At 49.3% G+C, this 17,361-nt stretch overlaps 1 protein-coding gene across 2 annotated transcripts in view; it reads right to left on the bottom strand.

Moving 5' to 3' along the window:
- VWF (von Willebrand factor) overlaps window positions 1–17,361 on the bottom strand; it is a 160,911-nt gene that overhangs the window by 118,491 nt on the left and 25,059 nt on the right. For both annotated transcript variants that reach the window (XM_037844993.1, XM_037844994.1), the window contains 2 exons: window positions 1,923–2,139; window positions 66–188 (listed from right to left, as the gene is read on the bottom strand). In XM_037844993.1, the coding sequence (XP_037700921.1) occupies window positions 66–188; window positions 1,923–2,139 (340 nt within the window). The remainder of the gene's footprint in view (window positions 1–65; window positions 189–1,922; window positions 2,140–17,361) is intronic.

Below are 17,361 nucleotides of genomic sequence, written 5' to 3'. Positions count from 1 at the left end.
TCTCGCTCGCCAAAGCCAAGGGCACTGCCAAGGTCTCGGATTTGTAAATAAAGTAAGTTTATTACCAGGGCAGCTGCAGCCGTCCACGCATTGCTCCTGACACCCTTCACTGATGTGCAGGCTCTGGCAGTTTCTGGTGCAAGGGGACACACACTCCTTATACTCCATGCCAGCAGGGCACGCCGGACCTGAAATAGAAAAGCAAAGTGGTCTCCCATGGAGTGGGTCCCCTCCAGTGCAGTAGCTTACAAGTCACACTATATGTGGAGCTCCTCTGTCTATGGGGCTCCAGGGGCCAATGTGGCCCTCCAAGGCTCCCACTGCCCAGCCACCCCTCCCCTGAAGGAACATCTTCCTTCTCACGAGATCCTACATAAGACCAACCAGGGTCACCTGGGACCACCACCCCTTCCCCTTGGCCATCTGCTCCCCACGAACAATTTGACATTGCTTTGCTATTCTACGTTCTGTCCTGTCACCTAAAATCCTTACTGGCTGAGACCAAACCCCTCTAGACTGGATTTTAAAAAAAGGTCTCCTGGGACCAAGCCAGGAGCAAATGGTGTCCTCCATCGCACTGCTGCTCCAAGGGACGGAATCGGCCCTAATCAGATGCTCCACTAGCACCAAGCACACTCCATTCACTCACAGTTTCCCTGCATAGCTGCCATTCATTCTGTACTTATTTCCACTTTTCTGCAGCTCTGCCTTTGGAGCCCCAACACCTAAGTATCTCCCTGTTCTCCCCCACTAGCCCAGACTTCTCAAGGCAAGCCCTGGCTCTCCTCCTTTCCCTCTGCCTCGTGGCGAATGCACGCACCAGCAGACTGAGGGACCAATAGCCAGGAGACACCAGGCTCTTTTCTGGGCCTCGTGGTACCAAACAATGGCCTCAAGCACCTTCTCCTCCAAGATGCATCAAGGATCTCCCCTACTTTACCTTCGAAGACTGAAAAAACAGCCACCCCACCAGGTTTTCCTCTACAGAGGAGAAACCAGCTGCTAATAGCACCTTTCCCACACCCCCACAGAAAAGATGAAAAGCATTCATTTATATGCTGTTTTCTGCAAACTGAAAAACATGTGTGCAGTGTCAATATTTTGCCTGCTCGTCTGTCTCCATCCACCTCCGTGGGCCATGTGATTATCCCACAGGGGGTGCCCACATGCACTGCTTTTGATCAGGGGAAGTTCTCCGAAGAGAGAAGCCTTCTTGCAAAGTGACCAGAGGAGGCTCTATTTAATCATAATAAGTTAGGAAGAGGGGATGACAATGATTAGGAACCCAGCAAGATTTCAAACAAAAATACGGGAGCCATGGGGGAAAGTGGACAGAATGGTGAGCATTCCGCCTGGAGGAAGGAAGGCTGATTTAATAAAAAGGAAGAACTAAATAAAAGCCTCTGGTCTCTGCTAGGTCCTCACATGGCAAGCCTGGCCAGCTCCCTGCTCCTGGTCAATTCAGACAGGCTGGAGGCAAAGACAAACACAGAACCTGCAACTGCTGCGAGTTTGGTGGGAAGGAGAGAAAATTTTGGGAATCCAAGGAATGGGTTTCCTGAAGAGAGTCAAGGGGAACCGCGGGAGGCAAGGCGTGAGAGGAGAAACAGGAGAGCGGACAGGCCACCTTGAGGCCTTTCCAGGCTGACCGCAGCCTTTCGGGGAAGTGACGCCCTCTGCAGGCCGGCACTGGTATGACCAGATGGAGAGGGCAGGCGCTGTCAGGAAATGGGTTCCGGAACATGACAGCCTTGTAGGCACTGACCGACGGGGTGGGCAGGTGAACAGCCACGACAGAGCCCTTCATCTTCCTGAGAAAACCAGGAGGGGAAGGGGGGAGGGGGAAGGAGGGTGGAGTCGAGGGGTTGGAGGAGGAGGGCGATGGAGGGTGGAGATGGAGGGGGGTGGAGCCTCTGACTTACGGCACTTGCTGTGGTCTGTCCAGCCGAGCAGCACCATGCCCTGCTGCGCGCAGGTCCGGGCGTACTCCAGGAAAGCAGCGCACGGGCATTCCAGGCCCTGAGTGCACGGGCACAGACTCATCTCACACAGGGCCACAAAAGGCTCGGGATCCACCAAAGGGTGGCAGCGGGCGAACACTGAGGCGCCCTTCAGAAGCTGGCACTGCTCCCAGAGGTCCTGCGGAACGAGAGGGCGTCCTCAGGGAGGGGGCACTGTGGGGCCCCGGTGGGTTCCGCGTGGCCTGAGCGTGCAGCTGTGATGACTTAGGCCTGCCGCGGAAACTGGGGAAGTCCCATCGGGTCGGGACTCCTCTGGGAGCACCTGGAGCTTTTGTTAACTCAGTCCATCCATCAAAGGAGAGATTGGATTCGGGCTATGTGAAGTGGGCCAAGACTAAAGCTAGGTGTTGGACTGATCCCTGGAAATGCAGAGTCTCAGGCCCTCAAACTGCTGTGGCAGGGGGTGCCCTAGAAAGGAAAGAGGAGAGAGGTGGGGAGAGACAGAGAGAGGGAGGTAAAACCAGCACTGGCCTGGAAGTCGGGCCACTTGGTTTCAGGGTCCAGTAATGCCCTTCACCACCTCCTCCCTGTAAATGAGGGGCTAGGAGACAAGGGGTTTTTTAAAAGTAGATGTTCAGGGTCTTACTCCCAGAGATTTAAATTCAGGAGGTCAGGGATGGGGCTCAGCAATATGGTTTTTCAAACATTCCCAGGTGATTCCTATGTTCACCCAGCTCCCATCAACAGAAACATGCGAGGATTCTGTGAAATGTCTCAGAGCCACTGGGCAAGGCAAAAGCTATCCTTGGGTCTTATTACTTCATTGATACCCTCAACCTCATAACACAAGGCAGGTTGGGGCTGTTTGTCTTGTATTACTGCTGTTTAATGATTCCTGATGCACTCCCCACACACACACACACAATTTAACGTCTCTGAAGTTGGGGTGCATCTTGCAGTCAATAGCATCATAATTTAATTAACAGTGTTAGTGGTACATAGAATAAGTCTTAGAATCAACAATTAGTGGTACATAGACTATGTCTTAGAATCAACCATGTCTTAGATTTGACACAATACAGTATTATGGATAGAAATGATCCCCAGTAGGAGCATAATTTCTTCTGTGCATATCCATGCTGTCCGAATGGAAGCCAGCAATTAATGAGAGGACTTACGACCTTCAGCTAAAAAGAAAGAAGTTTAAGAGGATCTAAATTGGAGAGCCAAGCAAATCAGTGGAGCTAAAGAGAACAGGAAAAAAAGAAGAAACTACTGGCTTTGAAGAGCGAGAAATCTGATCTGCTCAAACTGCACAAAGGATCACCAAAGCAAGCCCATGGAAATCAAGAACCAGTTACCCCAAGCCCATCCCGTGGGCCTCCATTTGCAGCACAGTGGTGGACGGAGGTATCCACCAGATACCTTGGGGCCCACGGGAAAGCTGTGCCCTGCCCACAGCGCCATATGTTGAGGCCCTGCCCCTCACCTTTCCTGCACAGCATCCATCAGAACACGCAAGCAGGGAAGAATGTCACCGCAGTCTCCACAGCCCCCCAAGGGATGTCAGGGCCCAGCCCTGCAGAGGACAGTGGCCCAGACAGACTGGACTCAGCTAGTCCCCCCCTTGCCTTAGAAGCAGCACCAGGCATGGGCTGCAGAGCTGCAAAGCTGCAGCAGACAGACTTGCAAAGAGGGCAATTAGCAGCTCTCCACCCTGGAAGCCAGCCGCTGGTACCAGCACTCCCTCCAGGATGCCACCCTTCTGAATTACCTCCATCAGGTCAGAGACTCTGCACCCACCAGGCTTCCTGGCAAGGCTGTGAACAAAGCCCAGCTCTGCCGCTCACTGGCAGTGAAGACCTGGGCAGATCACCCCACCTCTTTGGACAGGGGTGTCCTCGCATAAAGGGAGAATACTCCCAGTGCTCACACTCTCTCAAGGGGTGTTGGGGGAACACCACAGGGCCGGACACATCAGCAGCAGTCAATGAATGAAGACTCTGTGAAGGGCCCTGTGATCAGTTAGCTTCTGGATGGGTCCATTTATCCTGCTGTTGCCACCCTGAGGATTTTACACAAGGGGAAACTGAGGTTTCTGAAGGCCAGGAAGAGTGACAGAAGAGGCAGATGGCCCCTGGCCTTGGCGTGACTCTGATAGCTCTGGATTCAAGTTTGATCTCGTCCACATGCTGGCTCTGTGAGCTTGGGCTGTTTACTTCACCCTCCTCCTCTGTAAAATCGGGCTAATACTGATAGTTCCTATCTGATTAGATTGTAGGGAAGATTGAAAGAAATAAGGTGGGTAAAAGGCTTAGCCCAATAAATGATGACCCCATTTCTTCTTCTTTTCCTCCCCCTCCTCCTCCTCCTCTTTCTTCCTGGCCACCAGAGAGATCCCTAACACTGTCCCTCCTGCCATTAGGCTTATCCCCCAGAATGGTGAGCATGTCACCAGCAGGACAGAAGGACATGTTTGCCCCTTTGCCCCTATCTCCATCTCCCTGGGCTGTAAGGGGATGAGTAGTTGCCATGGTGATGTTATCACTTCATGGTATCTCGGGTGCTCCATGCTGGACAGAGGGGCTGCTTTTGTTAGTCTTGTATTTGGGACGTTCACACTCTCTGCTTCTTTCTAGCAGGGAAGAAGGGAACCTGTCTTCTTTGTAACAGGTCTGAGAACCTCCATCCTCACTGGCAACTGGAAGCTCAGGGAAGGAGGCTGAGGCCTGGGGCTCTCTCTTTCCCCATCCTGCCACACCACTGCCCCATAAGAAACGGCTCTCAGGAAATGAGGCTGCTGAACTCTCAAAGAGCGGTTGAGGGTGGCTCAAAGGCAGGGCCAGATGCTCAGCCTGCCCTCTTCCCCAGCCACAACTTGGAACAAGAGAAAAACTCTACAAGGCAACTCCAGGGGGTTTCCTAGTGATGGCTGCCATCACCTGGGCTGCAGAAGAGCTGCCTGGGGGCCATCCTACAGCACAGGACCAACCCTTGCAGGTACAGGATTCAGGAACCTGGTGGGACCCATCTCAGCCAAGGAGAGAAGAAATCCCAGAAGTCCAGGGACCCCACCCCACCCCTTCAGAGTGATAGTGAGCGGAGTCCAGCATGGCCCATCTCCAGCTGGCCCAACTTGGTCTTTTCCTTGCTCAAAGGAAAAGCGGGAACAGCACTCCAGTACATTTCCTGGGAGTTCCCTTGAGGTAGCTAATGGTTTGCAAAAAGCCTTAGCAAGAAGGGTGTTTTCTGATGATTTGCCTACAGGATGGGAGTGGATTTCTGCAGAAACAGCCACCACCCTTCTTAAAACAATTCCTTTGACCTCTACTGTCTGTACCTGAATCTGGCAAGGGTTTCTTTCTCATCAGAAACGAAAGAGAAAGTCTGTCACCAAGACTCGTGGACAAGCCTGAGCTGCATCTCCTCGAGTGAGTGCAGCGTGACCGTGGGCAGGAGTCCCAGCAACCTGGCCAGACCTGCCGTTCCGCGCAGCTCAGGAAGCTTGCTGCGGCTGCCACTCCCAGCCTTCCCCAACCTGCCACAGGTGACCCTGCCGGGTCAGGCAGATGGAGCTGCATCGTGTGCTCTCAGACTCACAGCAGATACATTGGCAGGGAGGTGGGACTGAAACATGCCCTTAGCAAGCATCTGCTGAGTGGCTTCAAGGTCTCCAGCAGCAGTGACCTACTAAAATGCAAATCGAACTATGTCCCACCCTTGCTTATGGAACGAAGTCCCAGCTCATTGGGGAGGCAGCAAGGCCAGACGCTTTGCAACCTGACCCAAGCCTACCTGTCTAGTCCCGTGCCTCTCTGCTCCCTATCTCAAATGTTACTGGTGGCTTCCTGAACATATCCCGAAGCTTTGTTCACTGACTATTTATTGTATATCTACTATGTGCCAGGCACTGTGCCACCAGGTACCAGGAATACAACAAAAAGCAGAGTCGGTCCCAGCGCTTGTAAAGCCTCATGGCGGGGGGGGATGGCAGGGGGGTGGGCTTCTGCCAGTTGCTGAGTATGTCTATTCCAATTATGCATTCTGGAACTAGGACAGTAACCACAGAATGGGCTTAGGGACCCACTGTGAGACGGACCTGAGCTAAAACTCCACTGGGCACCGACCTCCATAAACCCCTGCTCGGACTGGTGAACCCCAGTGACGTTTTGGGTCTCCTGGAATTAGCATCAGTTCAGAGCCAGTGTCTAGTAATCCCACCAAATCTGATTCTGTCCCTTTCCCCAGTGCACAGTCACCCTGGTAAAAGGTGGTAGGTCCCTTTGGGGAAGGCTGGAGAAAGAGTCACAGTGTAGCAGGGTCCTTCCTGAACGGGCCCTGGGTCTATCCACTGGCTCCTCGAGGGGCCGTGATTCAAGCTAGACTTCTGTTCACTTGACCTGGAACTCTTCCACTTGCACAGGTCAGGAAGAATTTAGAAGACTGTGCATCTGTTTCTCTTCGAGGGGACACCAGGACCGACTGGCCAGCACCCAGGTCTGTGTGAGTCAGACTTTCTGAGAACTGCTTTGACTCGGCTGTCCATCACGGTGGCCACGCCCACCCTGTCTTCCTTGATAAAGTGTGGACACATGGCCCCTGCCACCTGGGGTCCCACCGTCCCCACTGCACTTAGGGGCAACAGTTCCCACTGTAATTTCCAACTCCAGAGAAGAGTGACCACAGAGCTCTCCCCGGCTGCTGGGACTCCTCTCACAAATTTACTTCTCACAGTCGTGAAAGGGATGTGCTGGGGAGCCTCCCCGGGTGGGCAGGCAGGTCTTATGTGATTAAATCCACTCTTCCTGCCTCCTCTGCCCTCCCACAGCTCGCCCTTCTTTTGCCAGCCAACTCCTCCTATTCCACCTTTCCCAGGAAGGCTTCTCCGACTGGGTCCCCTTGCCCCACCCGCGGGGTTAGCTGCACCCACTCTGAGTGCTCCTACTTGTGGACTGAAATTGTCTATTTCTGTAGCATCTCCCTGATTTCCCCGCCAGCTTTTCAAGGACAGGAGCTACATTCCCGGGGCACACAGCAGGCAATAAGGAAGTGCTGAGTCAAGCCTCACAGTATTGAGCACTGAGTCATTCTCTTCAGTTTTAAGACGCTTTTGATCTACCTGGACCAGGTGTTTCCATGAGAAATGTCTACGTGACGGTCTGACAACGTTGTCCCCATTTCGGTGACTAATCGGGGCTGGAAGAAACCTGCAGCTGGGATGCCAGGGAAGGTTTCCTAAAAGGAGGCAAAGTCTGAACTGGGCCCTGGACTGTGATGGGTGGGACTTAGCTTGCAGGGTAGTGGGCAGGCTGTGCCAGGCAGAACCCACAGCAGGAGAGAAGCAGGGTAATGGCCTCTGAGATAAACCCTGGGACTCCAGCCCGGTGTCTTCAGCAGACCCCCAGGAAAGGCCCAGTTGCCCTCTGGGATATTGTTCTAATAGGTTAGTGTCCACCTTCTTAGCAGGCAGTTAGGCCCCTGTGACATTACAGACCTGACCAAGCTCTTCTTGAGTAATCTAGATTCCCTGCTTCGGCGCACGCTGGCAGACCCTTCATCTGTGCCTTCCTCGAGTTCTCCCCAGTCTACTGGATCCTCACAGCACTGTAGGATTTGGTGAGCATGCTGGAGTTCACTTGATCCAATCCGTGTATGATTTAGGGACATCTGCTGTACACCCCGTCCCTGTGGGAATGGGGCATACTTATGCCCATCAGCTTTGGGGCAGGCAGAGCAGTGGGGGACACGCTCCTGGAGAGCTGGAGAGTCGTGGGGGCTGTGGCCTGGTAGAAACCCCAGGCCGGGAGACCCCCCTCAGGCCCTCTGCCTGAAAGAGAGGCTGACACCCGCACACACATACAGTTGACTGCATTCTCTCCCAGCCCACTGAAGAAAGCTCTGTTTTCAGAGACCACCTAGTCATCCACGTCCACAAAATGGATGCCTTCAAAGAACACAAATCTCCTCAGAGAAAGGCTGGATAAATACGGCCTTTTCAATTTGGAAACTGAGGCCTGGGGAAGGTAAAGCATCAGCTAGGTCAGCGGTTCTCAAAATGCAATCCAGGAACTCCCTAGGCACCCCCAAGATCCTTTCAGGGGTCCCTAAGGTCAAAACTGTTTTCATAATAATATGAAGATGTTACTTGCCCTTTTTGCTCTCATGCTCTGATGAGCGTGCAGTGGAGTTTTCCCGAGGCTACACCACGTGTGATGTGACAACAGACAGAATGCAGAAGTGGATAGAAATCCAACTGATTTCTATTAAGCCAGCCATTAAAGGGATTTGCAAAACTGTAAAACAAGGCCATTCTTCACCATAAAATTTTTTGTTTGGAATATACAATTATTTTTATTTAAAAATATGTTATTTATGTTAACGTATGATAGGTTTATTATTTTTTAATTAGTTAATTAATATGTTTAAATTTTTTCCAATTTAATATCTAACATGGTAAATGCCGAAAGACAGAACCCCCGTAAACAAAATCTCTCTGGGGTCCTCAATTATTTTTAAGAGTGAAAGGGGTCCTGAGACTAAACCATTTGAGAGCCGCTGTAGTAGTGAAGGGAGTGACTGAGCAAGGCCTCAAACCCTAATTCATTCAACAGCCCAGTGAACTGTCACCAAGCCACAAATTACCTGGTTCCCACCCCCTCAAGGCACCCACCCTCCCCACCTTGTCTCCAAAGGATCAGATTAGAAGACAGTATTGCAGTAGATACGGCACAGAGTGTGGGAGCATAGATGGTTAGTGTGTCAAGCCTATCACTTCCAAGCTGTGTGACTTTAAGAAAATTATCTCCACCCTCTGGACCTCTGTTTCCTCATCTGTAAAGCAGGGTCATGTGGAAGAGACTGAAAGCTGTTCGACAGCACCTCCTCTTCCCTTCTTTCTGAGTCATACTACCTCCAATTTTCAATTTTCACCTGGGCCTGTAGTCACTTGGAATAAAAATGACATCTCAGCACTAAAGGACAGATATCGTATGATCCCACTTATGTGAAGTATCCAGAATAAGTAAATTCACAGAGACAGAAAAAAGACTATGGGGTACTGGGGCCAAGGGCAAAGGAAATGGGGAGTTAATGCTTAATGGGTGTAGAGTTTCTGTTTGGGGTGATAGAAGAGTTTTGGTAACAAATGATGGTGATGGTAGCACAACATTGGGAATGTAATTAATACCTCTGAATTATATACTTGAAAGTGGCTAAAACAGGAAGTATTTTGAGGTATATATGGTATCAGAAAAATGTTAAATTTTTTTAAACTGTGGAAATACAAAAAAAGATAGGAAGAAAATGAAAATGAAACCCAAATATTATTCCAACATCCTGAAGTAACACTAGTAACTTATTGCTGTATTTCCTACAAGCCTTCTGTCTTTTTTTTAATTAAAAAAAGTTAAAATTAGAATCATATTAGATAAAATATTTTGTATCTGGCTTTTTTCATCTCACATTTCATCATGAGCATTTTCACATCTAATTTACCTAAAATATGAAATACATCATTGAAAAGAAATTGGAATATCTAGAAAAGCAAGATAACGAAAATGAAAATCACCCATAGTTTTATCTTCCAAAGATAATCACTCAATATTTTGATCTCTCTGATTCTGGTCTTTTTTCCCTATGTATATTATTATTTTCTGAACAAAAACTGGATCATATACATAATTTTTTTTAAATCTGAAATTTTTGTGTGAAATTTTCTGCAATTATTCACCAGACATTCACTAAGCACTTACTATGTTCCAGGGGTTGAAGCAAAATGGCAAACAAGACAGAAAAGATTTTTGCCCTCATGGAGTTTACATTCTTGTGGAGAAGGAAGATGGTAGACAGACAAAAATAGGTATATCATCCTGAGGGATAAGTGCTATGGAGAAAAAGAAAGCAGAGTAAGGAGATGGAGACTGAGGAAAAAGGGCTGGCGATTTTGTAGAGAGTGGTCAGAGAAGGGCTTCCTGGGGAGATGACATGTGGACACACCCCTAAATAAAAATAAATACAGAGAAAAAGGCTGTATCATTTTTCTAGATGTTGTGTTACTTCTGGTATATTTCATCTTTTTAAATGTTTAACTTGTGATTTCTTTTTTTCATTCTAAATAAATATTTGCTTTTTCTGTTAAAAAGAAAAAAAAATTACATTTCTCAGCCTCCCTTGCAGCTGGGTGAAACCATATAACTAATCTTTGCACCTAATAGGATATAAACAGAAATGCCATGTGCAACTTCCAAGAAGTGTCCTCAAAAAGAGGGGGTGTTTCCTTCTTAGTCCTTTCTCTTCCTACTATTGGAATGTGTTTGTGATGACTGGAGCCTGAGCTGCCATATTGGACCACGAGGTGGAAGCCCCATGCTGAAGACAACAGAGAAACAAGACAGAGGACCCTGGATCCCCGAAATCACGGGGTCCTATACTGGTCCTGGACATCCTACCCCTGAGCTTCCTAATCTGAGAGAGAAATAAGTGTCTATATTGTCTAAGCCATCGTTACATTGGGTTTTGTGTCACTCACGGCTGAACATACTCCTAACTAACAGATAGCAATGCCTATCTTAGATGGCTGCAAAAAAACTTTTTATGAGATTACACTGGGAAGGCAACCAACTGCTTGTAACTATTACCATTTGCCTGCTGTCAGTACTAGCCAAACAGCTAGCTGGAAGATGGCCTCTCCTCAGCTCTCTGCTAAGCCAATCTGGCAGGAACACAAAACCAGGGTCAGCTAATTCGCACCCTTCTAGCATCAGCTACTTCTGTCTTTCTTCATCTCCTGCCTGTGGTTCCAGAAGCTGGTGAGAGAGCTCCAGCCCCATTGATCCATGACCTCACCCTGCCTGGATGGGTGTGCAGACCCAATTGTGGCCCATCCTAATTGCATTTTCAGTTCATTAGAGAAGACCAGGCCTCTTCCCCAGAGACACCAGGCTGGTTCAAGGGAGGGGAAGAGAAAAAAAACACATCTCCCCAGCGGCTGGCAGGGGAAGGAGAAAAAGTAATAGCCCAGATCTGAAACCTAGCTATTGTGTTTGTTCCCAAACAGCTGACAAAGGAAAAGGGAGGGAGGCATTCCTAGGACTGAAGTGAACCAAGAAAGGAGAATATAAAATATATTGAATATTAAAAACTCAAATTTTATGTAATAAATATAAAATATAAATTTATATTTATAAATATACTAAAATCAAACAAAATATTCAAGATTGTTCAGCCAAGCCATGATCTTTCCATTTCTGGGGTGGGTGCCCTGGGGCTGCACCTGGAGGAGGTGTGGAGGCACCTGAAGCCTGAACTGATCCAAAATAGTGGGTTTAAGAATTCACCCCTGTTGCAGGGGACAGTTTCTCAGTGGTCTGATTGCAAGAATAGATGGGGGAGGGTTGATTCAATTTTTATCTTCTGACTGGCCTGGAATTATTCCTATCCAAATTCCAAAATCTGGTTCACAAAGACCCTTTGAAGCTGTTTGATGGATTTCCACCAAATGGGTGGTTTTAGGGGAGTCGGACATTCCTCCCTCTGAGATAGTTGGGGCACAGCTGGCTGAGAAGCAGTATAACTGGATATGTCACAGAAGTCCCCAAGGCCAGAGAGAGACAGCCAGGGAGCCTCCAAAGGACTCTCCTCACCCTGTGTCCCAGGGATCCTGGGAGGCATTTGAGTGATACGATTTTCAGGGATCAGAGGCAGGGCTTGGCTGGGCGGACAAGGGTCAAGCACCCAGTTTGGGGTCTGCCCATGTTCTGGGAGCAGAAAGCAGCCCAGTCAGAAGCCCTCCATCCATCCTTCTCCCACCCAGGAAAGACCCTCTGTGATTAGAGGCTGACCCCCCCAAGCTCCTATATCATCACGACTGTCTAACCCTTCTTTTGGCAATTTGTCATTTACTGACCCATGACAGCCCTTATCTTGTTCTTTTCATGGTTGTTTAACTTATCCTATGTGTCTTTCCCTTGAACTACATTGTTCACATCTGCCTCCTACATTTTTCGCATCGCCCAAACCGTGTAAAACATCTTCATACAAACTGGTTTAAGTTTAGGTGTCAGAAGGAAATCTAATGAAGACATCCTCACAGAGGACTGGGAAAGTATGGGTTGAGAAGAGACTCGTGAATACCCAGGATCTGCCTTCCTAATGTCTTTTCCTATCCCTTTCTAACTCTAGCTATCTTTGCTAGGTGTGACTAGCCCATATCTTTTCTCCCTCCTTTTCTTTTTAAAGGGCTCTGTTCTGCTGTGGAGAAGGCTTTCTGGTGAACAGAATGGACTCTTGCTTACTTTTTTCTGTTCTGTTCCTAATGTTCCTTTCCCCCACATTCTATCACCATAAACCTGAAGATAGGAGAACTAGTGGATTTTTAATAAAATAAACAACAACAAAAACACAAGTAGCAGTTTGTGGTGTAGCAGAGATTTAAATGTACTATCCCCTTTTATGCAATTCAAATAATTAAATTTCTTTAAGAATGAAAACAAACAAAAAAACATCTTCATACATACGCACTGATGAGCACCATCAGATTCTTGCCTGTTCTGGTTCTCACCAGGGGAAAGGATAAGGGGAAGGAAGCCACCTAAGAAATAATTTATTAAAGGATTGTGGGTTGTTAAGTTAGGGAGGCATTTAAACTGAAGGCTTTGGTACTGGGGCCTCATCCACCCTTCCTTGAGGGTTTATCCCCAAAAAGGCCAGGTTCTTTTTAACTTGGGGGGTGGGGGCTTTGAAAGCCCGTTGCCGCCCCGGTCTCTGCCATAAAGCTGAAACCCCAAAGCAGTGGTGGCCAAGGTCCCCACTGAGGCACCCCAACCACATCAGCTCACTCCCCTCTGCTCCCCTACGCTCAGGTGAGTGAATTTGCTCCAAGAGGAGACGGATGCTCATTCAGCCAGGTGGTGAGCAGAGCTTGGTTTACCTTAGAGAGGGAAGATGGAGATGTGGAGTGGGAAGGTAGCTTATGTGAGGAATAAGAGAATTGAGCAAAACCAGGGACTGAGCATGGATTCTGGGGCCTCAGTCACACACACACAAAACAAAGTCTTGCTCCTTCGCCCACATAAAACTTGGTCCCTTTGTGACAGCAGTTCTTACTCTACAAAAGGGGGAAAGGTGTGTGTGTATGTGTGTGTGTGTACTTGGGTTCAAACTCCAGCTCTGAGCTAAGGATCACTTGGGCTCCCAGTCTGTAACACCAGGTCACACTGCTGTCACCTGACAACTAAGCCCTTTCCCCAAAGGGGAAATCCTGGTTACAAGGGTCTTCCCTTGAGATTTACTGACCTTCCCTGGGCCAGACTCTCCTGCCACAAATGCTCTCTCAATTCACTATTCTTCCAAGCAAATGAGTGTAATAAAATTCTTCCCAATCTGCAAGAGCAATCTATCCCAGGCCAAATGACCCTAGTAAGTGAATGGAAGAAGCAGCGAGAGGAAGGCAGGATGCCAGGAGTGGGGCTGGCTGGTTAAGCCAGTGCACTTAGCTCCTCCGTTGGTCCTCTGTGCTCAAATGACCTCCCTCCACACCTGGAAGCTCCCCTTGCAGCTCAACAGGGAGCAGAAATGGGGCAAAGTGCTGGGTACATCCTTTGCAAATAAAAGGCATGGGCAAATTTAATGAGGACCTGAAGAGTAAACTGCCTTCTCTCAATAGCATCGTATTTTCTGTGCCTCTCTGGGCTATTGAGGAGACAGGTTATGGTTATTCAAAATAAGCGTTGAGTGTTTACAGATGTCAGCTTGTGAGGGGCAGGTGATTTCCCGGGAGGATGCGGAATCACAGGCAAACAGGAAGGGGAGAGGGTTCTGCAGGACGGGGGAGAGAGAGGGTAAGGTTTGTGTTGACCGAATCAACACCTATTTTGGAGGCCAGAGGAGAACAAGAAAGCTGGGGCTGGTAGGGAACTGATGGGAGTGCAATTAGACCTGAAGTCCTGAATGAAAACTGGAGAGACCAGACAGAAAGGACTTCGCTGCTTCAGAATTCAGGAGTGCTATGGAAGAGGGCTTCAGCTTGAAACGGAGGAAACAAGGAAGGAGAGACTTATCAGGGAGCCGAGAAGGGCTGCAAAGGGCTGAGCTCCACAAAATGGCTAGAAAGATCCCAGCAAGGGTATCTCTAGTCTTGACTCTTAAGCTTGGCCAAGGTTCCAGCATAACCTGTCCATCTGGGTTTAGTTTGAGGACAGCCTATGGGCAGTGGGTAGGAGTCGAACTAGATGTCGTCTAGAATCGCCTCTGACTCTGAGTGTCTAGGAGTCTTGGCTTTCTCGCGTTAATGAAAAGGCATTTCCTAAGCCCCAGACAGCTGCCCGAGGGTGACGCTGCTGATGGATGACTCACCGCTGGGACGGGAGCAGTAATGGTGCACTTGGCTTTCTCAAGAAAGGTTGTCTTTGAGGATCAACTCCCAGGAGGTGTGTTCAGGAGAGGACCTGACAGACTGCAGGAGCTAAAGCAGAGCGGCCGTCTGCCCTCTCTGGGGAGGTGATCCTAAGGGCAATGGGCCATGGTCACTACGCCTCCCAGCAGAAGCAAGGCCAAAGCCAGGGAGGACAGTTCTGCAGGGCACACAGTTCACAGCGGCAGCACGGTTAACCCAAGGGGCTATCATCCACACCATCAGCATCGGACATTTACGTGTTTATTATGGCGACTTTCCAGCAGGTGGTGGTAAAGTGGCTTGAGGAAGGGGTGCCTTTTTCTAGTTGGCAAGAGCACTGTATGGGCTCATTGCAGCCCAAGTCCCACTCGGGGGCCTTGGGCTTCATGGTGCAGGCAGAACCACAAGGTAAATCCAAGGCCCCTTTATAAGGGTCAGCCCTTGTTGATATTCTCCAGACTGATGGAGTAAAAAATAAAAATTTAAAAAGAAAGCAACCCAAGGACCTTTCTAAAATATGCATTGTGTAGAAGTACTTGCAAATTAACACCAATTACTTGAGCATTTGTAGCTTGATGCCTTTTATTACTAAGTTTGCATCCTTAGTTCCAGACTCCAGCAGTCCTGCCCTCTCTGTAAAAAGCTGAAAAAAACCTGTAAATTCGCAAGCAATCATGCAAGCCATTATCAGTTCCAGTAGAGAGAGGCCCTGGGTTTTGTTGACATAACAAGGAAACATTCATCCCCCAGGTATAAGTAATATGAGCTCTCAGAATGAGAGCTCCAGCCCAGGAAAGATGGAAAATTCCAGGAAGTGGGGGATGGGGGGATGGATTCTGGCTACTGTCCAGGACAGTTCTTAGAGCAATGCATCCTCCTCCACAAAACAACCTGCCACTCCAAAAGTCCTTTGGAGGCACAAACTCGAAGCAAAACACTTGTAAACAATGCCCCATTTATCTACCATACCTGACTTCTCAACTGGGTGGCCCAGTGGGACACAGCAGGCTGCCAGCGGTATAAAGGACCAGTTAATCACCTCCCAGGAGAGTCGGGGTTGGGCTTCCCAGCCAGTGAGGGAGTCCAGGAATGGCAGACACGATCTGATTGGCTGAGACAGAGCCGGGCTTCTCAGGTAAACAACCTGAAAGCAGCATGTGCCTTGGGGAGGTCTGGAGTGTTCAGGAGCCTGGCCCCAGCACTGAGGACAGGGTACCCGATTTCTTAAGCTGCTCCCAGGACACTGGTTAGTAAGGGCTCTCAGGCACCCCCTCCCTGCCCCCCCGCTCTGCCCTAGGAGACAAAGCGAGTAGCAAGCTGCAGCTGCAAGCCCAGAAAGGTGCCGGGAGGCAAACAAGGTTCCCCTCGGTTCTCCCTCCGTCCCTCCCCCTCATCTCCAGGAGACAAAGTGCCCAGTCTCCCTCTTCAGCGCGGCATCAGGTTCTCCACTTGAACACCCTGCCTTCACCTCCCACTTCTCAGGGATAAACAAGATGAATCCTTTGTACTCTGAGGGTGGGGAGAACATTTGGCAAACACTTACCCTGAGCTTGCTGTGTTTTCAAAATAAAACAAGACACGGTCCGTGCCTTCCAAGAGATGTTTCAGAATTTGAGGTACATGCATGGAAACACCTACCCACCTCACCAAATGAGGCACACACACCGCCCTCATCTCACTCCTGCTTAGAGAACATTGAAGGGGAGGAAGGGGAAAAGGGGGCAGGGTAGAAGGTGAACCCCCTGCAAACAGTGGAATAATAGGTTTGGAGCAAAAAGAAAGTATAAGATCCCTCTTCCTCCTCACTGGACATGATTCCTCGCGTGCACCCAAGTTGAAGTTCATCTGGGTTAATAAGCAGCCCTAGAAACGTTGGCTTCTCTCACTGGCCAGGAAGGGGAGTTATAACTGGGACGAGGGGAGGAGGAAAAGAATAAGTTGGGCACTTATGCTTAAAGCACTGCCCGTGCTTGACCTGCTTCTCCCCACCCCTCACCTGCAAAGCATGGGTGCCCCAGTGGGAAGCAGAGGACTGCAAGAGGACACTGGGAGTACTGAATGATAATAATAACAACAACAACGAGGATTCAGACAATTGAGCCCCACTGGGCAAAAGCCCCTCTCTCTCTCATCCTCACAATGGCCCTGGGTTGCAGGTCCTGTTTCTGGGCCAGTTTTCCATATGGGGAAACTGAGACTTGGAGAAGACAAGTGTCTTGCCCAGGGTTATGAAGCCAGTAAACGGCCTGAGCCCTAATCCATGCCCTCAGAGCAATGCCAAGGCCCAGGGGTGAGAGAAACTCTAGGGGCTGCCAAGGGCTAGCTGCAGACATTTCAAACTTTTACTCCCTCTTCCTTCTGGCTCTGTAGCATCCCCATCTCAGGTGAGGGCTCAATCTGCCTTTGCTTAGGTGCTAGGAATACCTCGGATATGTCCAGGTGGAGCAGACTCTCCAGCCCGGCTAGAACCACTGAGATACTACAAACCTGGGGGGGTTGGGGTAGGAGGGCAAAGGTCTTTGGGAATGTACTTGTTTACAAGTTGGAAGTTGTCTGTGTTTATGATTTAGGCAGCTGGATTTAGAGAACCCAGGATATTTTCCTAGGCCTGACCTACTCCTTGGTTCAGGAGGTCAAATTGTTTCACGAAAACGGAAAAGGCTCTTTCAATGAGTAACCAGCTAATAATAGGGCTTTCTCATGCTAAGGTGTGTGTGTGTGTGTGTGTGTGTGTGTGTGTGTGTGTGTGCATGCATGTGTGAGCGATTTGTTTCTGGAGAAGCAATCTGGGGCCATATTTCCAGCCTTGCCCGGGCTTGGAGACACCAACCCTGCCTGTTCTGAGTCGCAGGATGGTGCAGGGGCCAGTGGAGCTGTGGCTTCTTTCCCCAGAACAGCAGCCTCCATCCCCAGATACTGACCAGGGCCAAGAAAACTAGCTTCACCCAAATCCACCCCGAGTCCCATCCCCCAAACATGCACAGAACAAAAGCAGTGGAGCCTGTGGTC

Source organism: Choloepus didactylus, chromosome 8 (genome assembly GCF_015220235.1).
Source record: "Choloepus didactylus isolate mChoDid1 chromosome 8, mChoDid1.pri, whole genome shotgun sequence".
NCBI classification, from domain to species: Eukaryota; Metazoa; Chordata; class Mammalia; order Pilosa; family Megalonychidae; genus Choloepus; species Choloepus didactylus.
This window is presented reverse-complemented; position numbering and strand designations above follow the sequence as displayed.